General features: G+C 40.7%; 1 protein-coding gene across 2 annotated transcripts in view; it reads left to right on the forward strand.

The window, feature by feature from the left end:
* The window catches only part of marchf8 (membrane-associated ring finger (C3HC4) 8), a 195675-nt gene that overhangs the window by 53793 nt on the left and 128288 nt on the right, over window positions 1-13594 (forward strand). For both annotated transcript variants that reach the window (XM_062058204.1, XM_062058206.1), the window contains one exon: window positions 6849-7045. In XM_062058204.1, coding sequence (XP_061914188.1) covers window positions 6950-7045 — 96 coding nt within the window. In that variant the 5' untranslated portion in view covers window positions 6849-6949. The remainder of the gene's footprint in view (window positions 1-6848; window positions 7046-13594) is intronic.

The raw sequence follows: 13594 nt of genomic DNA on the forward strand, positions 1-13594 counted from the left end.
TAGGGCGGGTCATCGAACCAGGAAGGGAAGTCACAACAAACACACACTTTCCAAATGAAGACGAGAGAGTCAAGCGGGCGACTTATATATTAAAAAAACTAATGGAAGATGGCAGCAGGATTCTCGTCCTTAGATTTTTCTTTTAGCGATGTAGACGACGTCCAGGAAACCCACAATGTGTCTACTTGGCCACATTTGGACAAATATATGCGTCTGGATAAAACTTTAATTTGAGTTGTTTACCATCTAAGCCCAAATCAAAACAGTCCTTGAGTTGCATATTTCACACGAAAAATGCTGCTAAAAATGTATGCCGAAGTGCGGAAGATCATAGCCGCACAATTAAGTCAAGTCACTTACTTGGCACTGACCCGAACCGTACGTGTGTGACAGTCCATTACATCGTCGACTGGGAATTAAAAAGTGCCTGCCTGCAAATTATTTTTTTTTATCTGAGTTTGATACATTTTGTATTATTTGCACAGCTATGTTGTTTATTTTAGGTAGAAACAATATTTTCTTATTTTGTTTACGTAATTCTGTGCTACTTAAACAGTTTATTTTCTGTGCTGTTAATACCCATCTTGACTAACTGGGTTAATAAAAGTGCCACTGACTGTTTACAGTACAGTTGTCATTCACTTCCATTTCACTGAATCTCGCTCAAAAATGAATATCTTTATATGTATACTTTCACCGGAAAATATATCGAGCATAGAGTTTAGGTAAAAATATATCGAGATATACTTTTTCATCCATATCGCCCAGCCCTACTTTTAAGTGTTTGTTGCAACCTTTTAGCACATTTTCTAGTTATGCTAGCTCAATATAAGTCCAGAGAAAGCCGTGACAAATGATGTGTAGTTTGAAAGATTCAGTGTTGTTGACACTGCATCCCTGCCCCTATTTTTGCCCTATTGTGATATAACAATCAGGCTAGTTTACAGAAGACTACAAGTATAGTCTGTTTTAATGTGGTTAAATGTTAATTTGTGGCACGCTTGTGAATTAGGTAGGAGAGTTAGTTTCTGCAGCTAGTTTGTCCATGTTGATGACTTCTGTTTGTTTGATCAGCTGTTTTACTGTTGTGTGACACGTGCTGTTTTGGAAACAATTGAGGTATTGATAAATAAAATGGTACAAAATCTGCGGCTTATGGTCCAGTGTGGTTAATAAATGTATAAATATTGATTTAGTCAAAAATTTGGTGGGTGCGGCTTGAATACCGGTGCGATCTATACCCCTTGAATTACAGTAAAAAGGTAATACTAGCTGTCGGGAGTTTTACCACACAGTTTATTGATAATACTGTTTATCGTTCCAGCCCTAGTGTGCGTGTGTACCAAAGCCTCATGTTAGACTGAGTGAAAAAGGATTAGAACACCAAAAAGCAAAAGAGCCAGACGGCGGAGGTCAGTGAAATGGCATCACGGATGGCAAGAGGAAGGACAGTGACTTTGGGGTGACGGTCACTGATTCACTGCCACGACACAATTGATTCATCTATCAATTACCGTAATTTCCGGACTATAAGCCGCTACTTTTTCCCCTCGTTCTGGTCCCTGCGGCTTATACAAGGGTGCGGCTTATTTACGGCCTGTTCTTCTCCGACACCGACGAAGAGGATTTCGGTGGTTTTAGTACGCAGGAGGAAGACGATGACACAATGATTAAAGACTGACTTTTCATATACCGGTAGGCTGTTTTGATAACGTACAGGCGAGCACTTTGTATTACTTTGCACCGTTGTATTATTTGTACTCTGCACGAATGCTGTTCGCCATGTCAAAGATGTGAAAGTTTGATTGAATGATTGAAAGATTTATTGTTAATAAATGGGACGCTTTGCGTTCCCAAACAGTCATCTCTGTCCCGACAATCCCCTCCGTGGTAGCAGGAACCCCTATATACTACGGTAATTACACATCAAAACCCTGCGGCTTATAGTCGGGTGCGGCTTATATATGGAGCAATCTGTATTTTCCCCTAAATTTAGCTGGTGCGGCTTATAGTCCGGTGCGGCTTATAGTCCGGAAATTACGGTAATGAAGAATTTGGTCACTGGAGAGGAACAGATGAGGACTCACAATACTTCTGTCAATGAAGAATGCATGTACAGACTACGCTATGTGTGTGTTCTGCACATAAAAAGGGTGAACATTTGTCAAAAGGTGCAAACTTACTTAATGTTGCTGTTATTAAATCCCAAAGTTTGGCCCAGTGAGTCAGACTGACTAAATTTCTCACACAGCTCAATGTGCTTTACTAGATCCCTGCTGTAACTCCTCCTCGGGACAACCTCAGTCACACTGCTTCTGATTCTTTCATGACTTAATGATCTGGTGCTTACTTGAGGAAAATCACAGCATGGTCTTCTGGTGTAAGTCCGCATCATGGAAACTTATATTTGTACTGTGGGTCGGACACAATTATAGGTTGCTTGTCGACTTTGTTTGGATTTCAAATCCACATAAACTGCTGGATTTATCTGTGAAAAATGTACTGTAATTTTTAAGTAACATGTTAACCATTATAAAGATGTAAAACAAATATGACACTGTAAAATTAGTACAATGGCACACTTTTAATCGCTGTTAATTTTAAGGACAAGGCTGTAGTAAAAGTCACTGATGTGCCTCTCAGATCTCCACATAAACGTTAACTCTACAACATAAAATCCATAGAATAACTCTACCGTTTATTAACCACTAGGCGGTTAGCTAGTAGGGATGTGACTCTTACAATTGAGATTCAATTCCAATTCTTACGGTGGCGATTTGATTCAGAATCAATCCTTGATTCAACATGATTCTCAATTCTAACTGAATCTCGCAATTTAATATTTAGTAAGTGATACTTTCAAAACAAATTCCAGGTTACAAAAGCTGTTGATGTACAGTACAGGCCAAAAGTTTGGACATACCTTCTCATTCAATGCGCTTTCTTTATTTTCATGACTATTTACATTGTACATTGTCACTGAAGGCATCAAAACTATGAATGAACACATGTGGAGTTACCGGTATGTACTTAACAAAAAAAAGGTGAAATAACTGAAAACATGTTTTATATTCTAGTTTCTTCAAAATACCCACCCTTTGCTCTGATTACTGCTTTGTACACATTCTCTCGATGAGCTTCAAGAGGTAGTCACCTGAAATGGTTTTCACTTCACAGGTGTCATAGTTTTGATGCCTTCAGTGACAATCTACAAGGTAAATAGTCATGAAAATAAAGAAAACGCATCGAAATGAGAAGGCGTGTCCAAATCTTTGGACTGTACTGTATATGCGCAAGTAAGCACAGGCATAACCTTAAAAACGTTTTTTTTAAAATGTATGCTTGAAAAAAGTTTTTTGAAAAAAAAAAATGCTTTGAAAATTATGAATCTATTTAGAACCGAAATTAATAACAATCCCGATTCAGATGTTATTAGATTTTTTGGAGCATTGCTGTTAACTAGCTTCACAGAAGTGTAGTATGGTGTTGTATCTTCTTTATAGTATGCTGTGATATTCTGCAGTGACACAATAATCTTACTCATGATTTTTATTTTTCGTTATTTGACTCAAATTGCTTCTGATGGGCTGACCTGGCCTCATGTCAGAGCTTAAGGCGCCACCTGTCACATTACCAACAGATTAGGCAAGTTTAAATATGTTGACATTCCCAACAGTTATACATGTTAACACTATAATATTGATACCTTGGCTTAAAACTATAAAATACTTCAAGCTCTGACACCTCCAAAGACATGCACCTGGGGATAGTTTAATTGGCAACACTAAATTGGCCCGAGTGTGTGAATGTGAGTGTGAATGTTGTCTGTCTATCTGTGTTGGCCCTGTGATGAGGTGGCTACTTGTCCAGGGTGTATCCAGCCTACCGCCCGAATGCAGCTGAGATAGGCTCCAGCACCCCCCGTGACCCCGAAAGGGACAAGCGGTAGAAAATGGAAGCTCTGATAACAAGAACAATAGCAGCTAACCAGTCGGCAGTGCGCTGTCCAACTAGCATATACTGTTTGTGTTAGCTAAAGAAATATTGCATCTGATTGGACGACGTGCTCTTATTTTCAAGTGTTTTGGCGCCACTTGTCACTTATCTAACTGTACAAACAATTTTAAAATACCATGTAGACATTATAATAATAATGGCAGCTGACCAGTCAGCAATAAAGTTGCCTGGATATTACGTAGCTAAAAAGATTCTATGTCGTATTTTTTTATTGGCTGCCGTGATATTTTGGAGTAACACTTTTCCGTGACTTATAATTCCCCTTTTTCCCGATTTTCCATTGTTGCTGTGCCTTTTCTGCAATGACATTGTCCAGGCTTCTGATTGGCCCACATGGCCTCTTTGTCAGGGGTTGTGGCGCCAACTATCATTGTGCCGTGCATTCAGCCTGTTAATGCGTACTCATGTGGATTTTAATGTTTCCATCCATCCATTTCCTACCGCTTGTCCCTCTTGGGGTGCCGGGGGTGCTGGAGCTCTCGGGCGAAAGGCGGGGTACACCCTGGACAAGTCGCCACCTCATTGCAGGGCCAACACAGATAGACAGACAACATTCACCCACACATTCACACACTAGGGCCAATTTAGTGTTGCCAATCAGTCAGTCTTTGGAGGTGGGAGAAAGCCAGCGTAGCCGGAGGGAACCTTCGCAATCACGGGGAGAACATCCATCCAGCCATCCATTTTCTACCGCTTGTCCCTTTCAAGGTTGCGGGGGGTGCTGGAGCCTATCTCAGCTGCATTCGGCAGAAGGCGGGGTACACCCTGGACAAGTTGCCACCTCATCGCAGGGCCAACACAGATAGACAGACAACATTCACACTCACATTCACACACTAGGGCCAATTTAGTGTTGCCAATTAAACTATCCCCAGGTGCATGTTTTTGGAGGTGGGAGTACCCGGAGGGAACCCACGCAGTCACGAAGAGAACATACACAGGGGTTAGTGCATGTGCCTCACAATACGGGGAGAACATATCATATTTAATTTCATTCACATATACACACTATAATAAACCCTCTCATCATTTCATTACATGTATACATGCATCGTCCTCTGTGTTATACCTATGAAAAATATTGTTTTTGTACCGTATTTTCTGAACTATAAGGCGCACTTAAAATCCTTTCATTTTCTCAAAAATCGACAGTGCGCCTTATAACCCAATGCGCCTAATGTACGGAATAATTCCGGTTGTGGATACCGACCAAGAAGTAATTTTATTTGGTACATGGTGTAATGATAGAAGCATTACGGCTACCGTAGTCAGATGTATTGCGCTTAAACATCATCGGCGGTCACTGGAACGAGTATGACGATCCTCCTGGTAGGGGTGTATCCCTTTATGGAGGATGCCTGTGCGTGACTTTGTTTTACGTGGGGAGACTGGTGCACAGACAGTCACCACACGATCCTTGACGGATCCGGGTCAGGGTCCAGTGGCATGGAGTCCAAGACGACTGGGGACCCTTTTCTGCTGCAGCCTTCTTCCGCCAGCACGGCCGTTGTGGTAGTTCTTAAATCTACCGTCTTCCGCCTGCTCCGCCGTTGGGGTCTTCACCGTATCCCTGGCTAGGGGGCAGTCAGGTACTAGGCCTTTGCCAAGGGCCACCTGGGGTAACAGTAGTTAAGGGGTTAACCTCCTAGTGCCCCAAGACCCCATAGAGGAGCCTCCAATGCCGGATGCACTTTAACGTCATGTCCAGGACATGCTTAAACTTATGGCACCCATGAGCAGACATATTAACTGGCGTTTTGTTTCGCAATATCATGTAAAACCAACTTTTCTTACCTTCTGGTACCTGCTGATGTGTATTAGGTATCTACAAAAGTCCTGAAAATTTGCGCACTTCAGCCTTTTTCGTCCGTGCCAACACCTTAGTCGATAAGTTTCTCCTTGTTCTCTATCTTCTTGTTATGGGGCGTAAAGTTCTAACTTATATATGTCAGTAGACTCGCTATGAAAGTGCTAAAACTACCAGTGTAGTGGGTTTACATAATTCATCCACGGAACTTTAGTTATTAGAGAGTTCCGGTCGGACGTTGTTTCTCGGCACACATTTCCGGCGTTGTTGTTGCACTAGTGAGCCACGGATGAGGAGATGCCGCTTCGTTATTGATTTAAGTAAAGTCTGAATGTCATTAAAACAGTTAACTCCATCTTTTGACACTTCTCCCACTCCCGTCCTTGCACGCTACACCGCTACAACAAAGATGACGGGGTGAAGAATCTGTCGTAGGTGAGCCATGTAAATAAGACTGCCCACAAAACTGTGTATCCTGAAGCAACTGTCAGAAAGCGACTTGAAGATGGTCTGTAAATAATAATAATACAAGAAAAACAATGTGTGCGGACATTGTGTGTGAGTTGTGAATTATATTTATGTAGCGCTTTTCTCCAGTGACTCAAAGCGCTTTTACATATTGAAACCCAATATCTAAGTTACATTTAAACCAGTGTGGGTGGCACTGGGAGCAGGTGGGTAAAGTGTCTTGCCCAAGGACACAACGGCAGTGACTAGGATGGAAGCGGGGATCGAACCTGGAACCCTCAAGTTGCTGGCACGGCCACTCTACCAACCGAGCTATACCGCCCCAGTAGTTCATGTCCAATGTGAATTTCTTCATATTAATTCTGAGTTGGGAGTTCTTTTTAAACAACTATATATTTTAAAATGATCCAAACATGCTGTGACTGTGTGCTTCTTCCACATGTTCTTATCTAATTGATTCACGTTTATCTATAGTGCAGCTGCAATTATGTTTTTTTGTCTTTAGTAATTTATGCCCCCTGATGCTAATGTGTGTGTTCACCTTTGCCTTCTACAGGGTATCCAAGCGCGGCGTTGCAGTTGAAAACCATCATGCCCGTTGCTGTGGCGTCGGGACAGGAAGCGAGTGTGTGAGCCTCCCTGGTCGGTTGTGCTGGGATGAACATGCCACTGCATCAAATCTCTGTCATCCCCCGCGATGTCACCTCGTCGCGGGTGTCTGGCAGCGGAAAATCCAAGGACAAGGACAAGCAGGTATGTGATGTGAGGAGGTTGAAGATATGATCGAGTACACACAGATACCAGCATGTCTATTGGAAGATTAAAAACATCGTTTTTGGCACTTAAACCCTGAGGGACAACACTAAAGCCTGTATTGCTTCATTTATTACTTGAAGACATACGTTTATTCTCCAGCGCCACTTTTCTAAAAGGCTGCCATCACTCATCCGCGTTAAAGTGCTGGCTCACACATCCTTTAAAACAGTCACGCCATTGATGATTATAGGATGATTTGACCTTGCCAAGTGCACTTTTTTCAAATCCGGATTTTAGATTCCCTTGCATGATGGATAGCTGGAAGAATCCAGCTTGGCCTCCGACAGAGTGTGTGACTCTAAGAAGCGCCATTGTGTACTTTATCCTCTTTTAACATATACTTGCACTAGAGCTGCACACGTATGCGATCCCATTTTTAAACATGGATGATTCTCCACATGCTGCAACATGAACGAACGCCGTACCGCCCCTGCCCCTTCCATCAACAAACGGTAAAGCGTCTTCAGAACTGCAGCAGAAAAGTTGAGTTGAGTTTGAGTTTATTTCGAACATTCAAGCATACCACATGATACATCACAATTTCCAGTTTCTCTTTTCAACATGTTCGAAAAGGAGTAAGAAGAAGCAGAGCTTATTTAATGATAAATAAATGATAAATGGGTTATACTTGTATAGCGCTTTTCTACCTCCAAGGTACTCAAAGCGCTTTGACAGTATTTCCACATTCACCCATTCACACACACATTTACACACTGATGGCGGGAGCTGCCATGCAAGGCGCTAACCAGCAGCCATCAGGAGCAAGGGTGAAGTGTCTTGCCCAAGGACACAACGGACGTGACTAGGATGGTAGAAGGTGGGGATTGAACCCCAGTAACCAGCAACCCTCTGATTGCGCAAAGATGCGCCTGTCTTCAGATCCTTCAGCAAGTTTTGTAATCTGCACGGTCTTTCCCAGCTAATAGCGCTACCTACAAGGGTGTGTGATTCCACCCAATCAACCATAGATCTCATTCTCACTTCAGGCCGGCCTAAAATAAAAAATAGTGGGGTCATGATCTGTTTGTCTTAGCGACCACTATCTAACCTTCTGCACCCGCAAAATAGCTAAACCTAAAGCCAATGGCCACATAACAGCCCAATCCAGATCCCTCAAAAAATACTCCAATGACAATTTCAATTTAAAATTAGAGTGGGACTGGTCCCCTGTGCTCGCGAGCAACCTGGTCAATGTTGCTTGGGATCGCTTCAAAACGGCGTTCCTAAAGATACTAAATGACATGGCTCCCGTGAAAACAGTCAGGATCAAAGCCCGCTCGGAACCATGGATGAATCCGGACCTATTAGCTGCCATAAAAGACAGAGACAGGAAATACTCTGAATACCAAAAATGTAAAACAGAAGTAGATAAACAACCCAATAATATCAACCTCAAATTACTCCTTTCAACTCTCAAAAAGCAATGCAATAAATTAAGAAATAAGTCAACCAACTTAACTAAATCCTTAAAAAAAATTACATTAACGACAAAATAGAGGAAAACACAAATAAGCCACGTGAGCTCTGGAAAATTCTCAACAACCAGCTTCCTGGTTGCAGCCAGAAACTTAAAACAAGACTCACCAACATCAGCATCAAAGAGGGTGACTCCCTCATTACAGACAAAATGGAGGTAGCTAGCAGATTTAACATCTTTTTCACCAGCATAGCCGCAACCCTTGTCAACAAGCTGTCCCACCACTCTGGTCGCTTTGGTGTAGAACACATTAAAGCCTTCTACAGAAAGCTAGGAGTATCCAACGATGATTTCAAATTAGAAATGGTCACAGCTGATGAGGTGTTTAAAAAATTGAGCGCGCTCCACCCTAACAAGCTTGATAATATTCCCTCCAGATTCCTCAGGGACTCTGCCTCCATCATTGCCCCGATCATCACACACATAATAAACCTATCAATTACACAAGGCCAAGTACCAAAAGATTTTAAGATTGCAAGAGTAACTCCCCTCTTTAAAAAAGGAAGCAAATTGGAACCTGGCAACTACTGACCTGTTTCTATTCTCAGTTCCATTTCGAAAGTAATGGAAAAAATTGTTTATGAACAGGTCGATAGTTACCTTGCCACTAATAAACTCATGTACAAATTCCAATCCGGCTTCAGAACTAACCACTCCACTGACACATGCCTTCTCTATCTGACCGACCACATCAAACATGAGGTGGACGCGGGCAAATACTGCGGCATGGTCATGCTGGACCTTCAGAAGGCCTTTGACACCGTTAACCACGCTATACTGTTGGATAAGCTCAGAGCAATCGGATTTAAAAAAAACTCATGGAGTTGGATGCAATCTTACTTGGAGGGGAGGGAGCAGGTGGTAGAGGTGAACGGCACCGTGTCCCCCCCCCCCTCTCGGTGAGCTGTGGAGTCCCCCAAGGCAGTATATTGGGACCTTTACTGTTCCTAATATACATAAACGACATGTCATCGGCATGCAACTGTGAATTGTTTTTGTTTGCGGATGACTCTGCCTTGCTGGTATCCGGCAAGGACAAGTCACAGGTGGAGAAAATCCTCAGTGCTGAGCTCTGTAGAACTTGCACCTGGCTCGCTGACAACAAGCTATCCATCCACTTGGGTAAAACAGAATCCATCCTGTTTGGGTCCCACATCAACCTCAAGAAAGTCAAGGACTTCACCATAAAAGTGGGTGACATTGTTATCACCAGGAAAGATGAGGTCACCTACCTAGGTTACATTCTAGAGGCTAACCTTTCCTGTGATAAAATGTCAACCAAGGTAATCAAAAAGGTTAACCAACGAACGAGATTTCTCTACAGAATCTCCTCTCTGGTCAACAAAAGCACCTTAAAGGATTCTGGCGGGAACTCTCGTTCAACCCTTTTTCGATTACGCATGCACCTCCTGGTACCCTAGCACCTCCAAAACCCTCAAATCTAAACTCCAAACATCTCAGAACAAGCTAGTCAGGTTACTGCTAGACCTCCACCCCAGATCCCACCTCACTCCTACCCACTTCTTTTAAGTGGGCTGGCTCAAGGTGGAGGACAGAGTTAAACAACTAGCACTGAGCCTAGTCTATAAAATCCGCTACACCTCCCTGATACCGAAGTACATGTCAAACTACAACCCTAAACTAACACCCTCCCCGGATTGCTAACAATCAAATGTAAACAATCAAATGCAGATACTTTTTCTTATGCCTTCTGATCTCTCTCTCTCTCTCTCTCTCTCTCTCTCTCTCTCTCTCTCTCTCTCTCTCTCTCTCTCTGTCCACTACTTGATGTCCATATCCCCCCCCCCCCACACCCTTGATTGTAAATAATGTAAATTTGTGTGATGACTGTATTATGATGATAGTATATATGATAGTATATATCTGTATCATGAATCAATTTAAGTGGACCCCGACTTAAACAAGTTGAAAAACTTATTCGGGTGTTACCATTTAGTGGTCAATTGTACGGAATATGTACTTCACTGTGCAACCTACTAATAAAAGTCTCAATCAATCAATCAATCAAAAGCTGGCACGGCCACTCTACCAACTTCGCCACGCCGTCCCCAATCCTACCCCTTTTCTTTTACATAACAGTTGCCAAAACTTTTGTTCACTTCCAGTACTCAATTTATTCACAATATACTCCATAAGTAATCACAATGAAAATAAATAAATAATAATTGGTGAAGTAAGTTATATTTCATATGATGAGATGAGTAAGATTGTTTTGACAATGAATGAATGGATGGATGAAATAAATTCAGAATGTTTATCATGGTTCTTCTTCTTTGTACTTTGTAAACACTTTAAGTTTGAAGAGTTTCTTGAAGTGGATCATATTAGTACATTGTTTGATTGCTTTGCTTAATCCATTCCATAATTTAATTCCACATACTGATATACTGAAGGTCTTAAGTGTTGTATGTGCATACAAATGTTTTAAATTACATTTTTCTCTAAGATTATATTTCTCCTCTTTTTTTGAGAAGAATTGTTGTATATTCTTGGGTAGCAGATGATAGTTTGCTTTATGTATAATTTTAGCTACTTGCAAATTCACTATGTCGTGGAATTTCAGTATCTTTGATTCAATAAATAAAGGATTTGTTCTCTATATCCAACATTATGTATTATTCTAACTGATCTTTTTTGTAACACCGTTAGTGAATGAAGTGTACTTTTGTAGTTATTTCCCCATATTTCTACACAATAACTCAGATATGGTAACACTAGTAAGCAGTAGAGAATATGAAGTGATTTTTGGTCTAGAACATGTTTTGCTTTATTCATTATTGACGTGTTTCTTGCTACTTTATGTTGTATATTTTTACATGAGATTTCCAGTTCAATTTATCATCAATCATTATACCTAGAAATTTGCTTTCATTTACTCTTTCAATTTCTATTCCGTCTATTTGTACTTGTGTTTGACTTAAGGACAGTGAAATGGATGAAAACCCGAGTGGTATTTGTGCACTCAAGGTAGTGGTGGTGCGTTGGTCAAAATTTTGTATAGATTTTGTTTTACAGACCATCTTCAAGCCGCTTTCTGACCGTCTCTTCAGAATGCGCCGTTTTGTTGGCTGTCTCATTTATGTGCTGAAGCCCTCCAGGCCAAGCCCCCTTCGACTGTGCCTTCACCCTGTCAGCAATGTTGTAATTTTTAGCGCTTCCATATGCAGTCTACTGACAAATATAAGTTACAACTATATGCTACTTTGTATTTGGAATAGTGACAATGATCCCACAACAAGAAGATGGAGAAAAAGGAGGAACTTATTGACTGCTACTTTGGTCCACAATTGAATAAAAATGGCGTACTCGCGCAAAGCTCTTCGGGTAAACTTTCACTATATATGGAGCTATCTGCTGATGTATAATTAAGGCAAAATACGTCAGAGTCTCAAATTCCAAACGGCTCATTTAAAGCATGTTTGTGCACACAAGGTATTGTGTATGGTGAGAAAGAATCACAGTGGAGAACGATCACTAAAGCAGTCCTTCTGCACACCGCCAACATATGGGAATTAAAAGGCCTGCGTTTACTTTTTTAACTCACTGAAACTGTTGTCCTTTTACTTGATTATTTATTTGCATACAATGTATAACAGTACATTTTTATTTACAAATGTATTTTACTCAAGACGGAAGTATTGCTTCCCAGAGAAAGGTCTTATTGTGTTCTTTGAAAATGATTCCATAAAAAGTACAACATATATCTGGTCTAAAAACAACATTATTCAGAATCAGAAATCAGAATCAGAAATACTTTATTAATCCCAGAGGGGAAATTATTCCCATTACAATGGGATATATATATATATATATATATATATATATATATATATATATATATATATATATATATATATATATATATATATATATATATATATATATATATATATATATATATATATATATATATATACCGATCTTGTGGAATAGCCTTCATTTCTAAGAACAAGAATAGACTGTCGAGTCTCAGATGAAAGTTCTCTTTTTCTGGCCATTTTGAGCGTTTAATTGACCCCACAAATGTGATGCTCCAGAAACTCAATCTGCTCAAAGGAAGGTCAGTTTTGTAACTTCTGTAACGAGCTAAACTGTTTTCAGATGTGTGAACATGATTGCACAAGGGTTTTCTAATCATCAATTAGCCTTCTGAGCCAATGAGCAAACACATTGTACCATTAGAACACTGGAGTGATAGTTGCTGGAAATGGGCCTCTATACACCTATGTAGATATTGCACCAAAAACCAGACATTTGCAGCTAGAATAGTCATTTACCACATTAGCAATGTATAGAATGTATTTCTTTAAAGTTAAGACTAGTTTAAAGTTATCTTCATTGAAAAGTACAGTGCTTTTCCTTCAAAAATAAGGACATTTCAATGTGACCCCAAACTTTTGAATGGCAGTGTATATATAATCTTTTTATGGCTGTTAAGTAGAGGAGGCACAGACATCAGAGTGGATCAACGTTAACTTTATGTAAGCAAATACGCCACAGTGTCGATTCCGGTCCTTCAACATTAGCTATTTCTTCGAAATCAAAATATTTATTCATATATTACATATAGCCTATTATTTGCGCATTAATGACCAGTGATGCACTGAAAATTCTGCCATCGAAAATGGACTTTGCTCACCGAAACTGGATTTAGTGATGAATTATCCACTTCCACTGGCGGGCTGCATCTTTCCCCTTGCACGCGAATGACGGAGCTCACCCAAAGCTGATGAAAAAGTCACATACGTGTCGCATTCAGGTCGCATTGCCGTTGAGACTGAAGTTGCATTTAAAAAGATCAGATTCCAATCAGATTCGGACTACCTCCTGATCTGGCCTGATTCTGATGCGAAAATATCAGATTTTAAGCACTTGGTAGAATTTAGATTGGGTAAAAAAATCAGATCCGTTTCACTTGAGGGCAAACAAATCAGATGCCGTGTAAAAGGGGCCTAAATGCAGTGTATGCAATGTCATTTCAAACTACT

The sequence above is a fragment of the Entelurus aequoreus genome, linkage group LG09 (genome assembly GCF_033978785.1).
Source record: "Entelurus aequoreus isolate RoL-2023_Sb linkage group LG09, RoL_Eaeq_v1.1, whole genome shotgun sequence".
In the NCBI taxonomy this organism is placed as follows: domain Eukaryota; kingdom Metazoa; phylum Chordata; class Actinopteri; order Syngnathiformes; family Syngnathidae; genus Entelurus; species Entelurus aequoreus.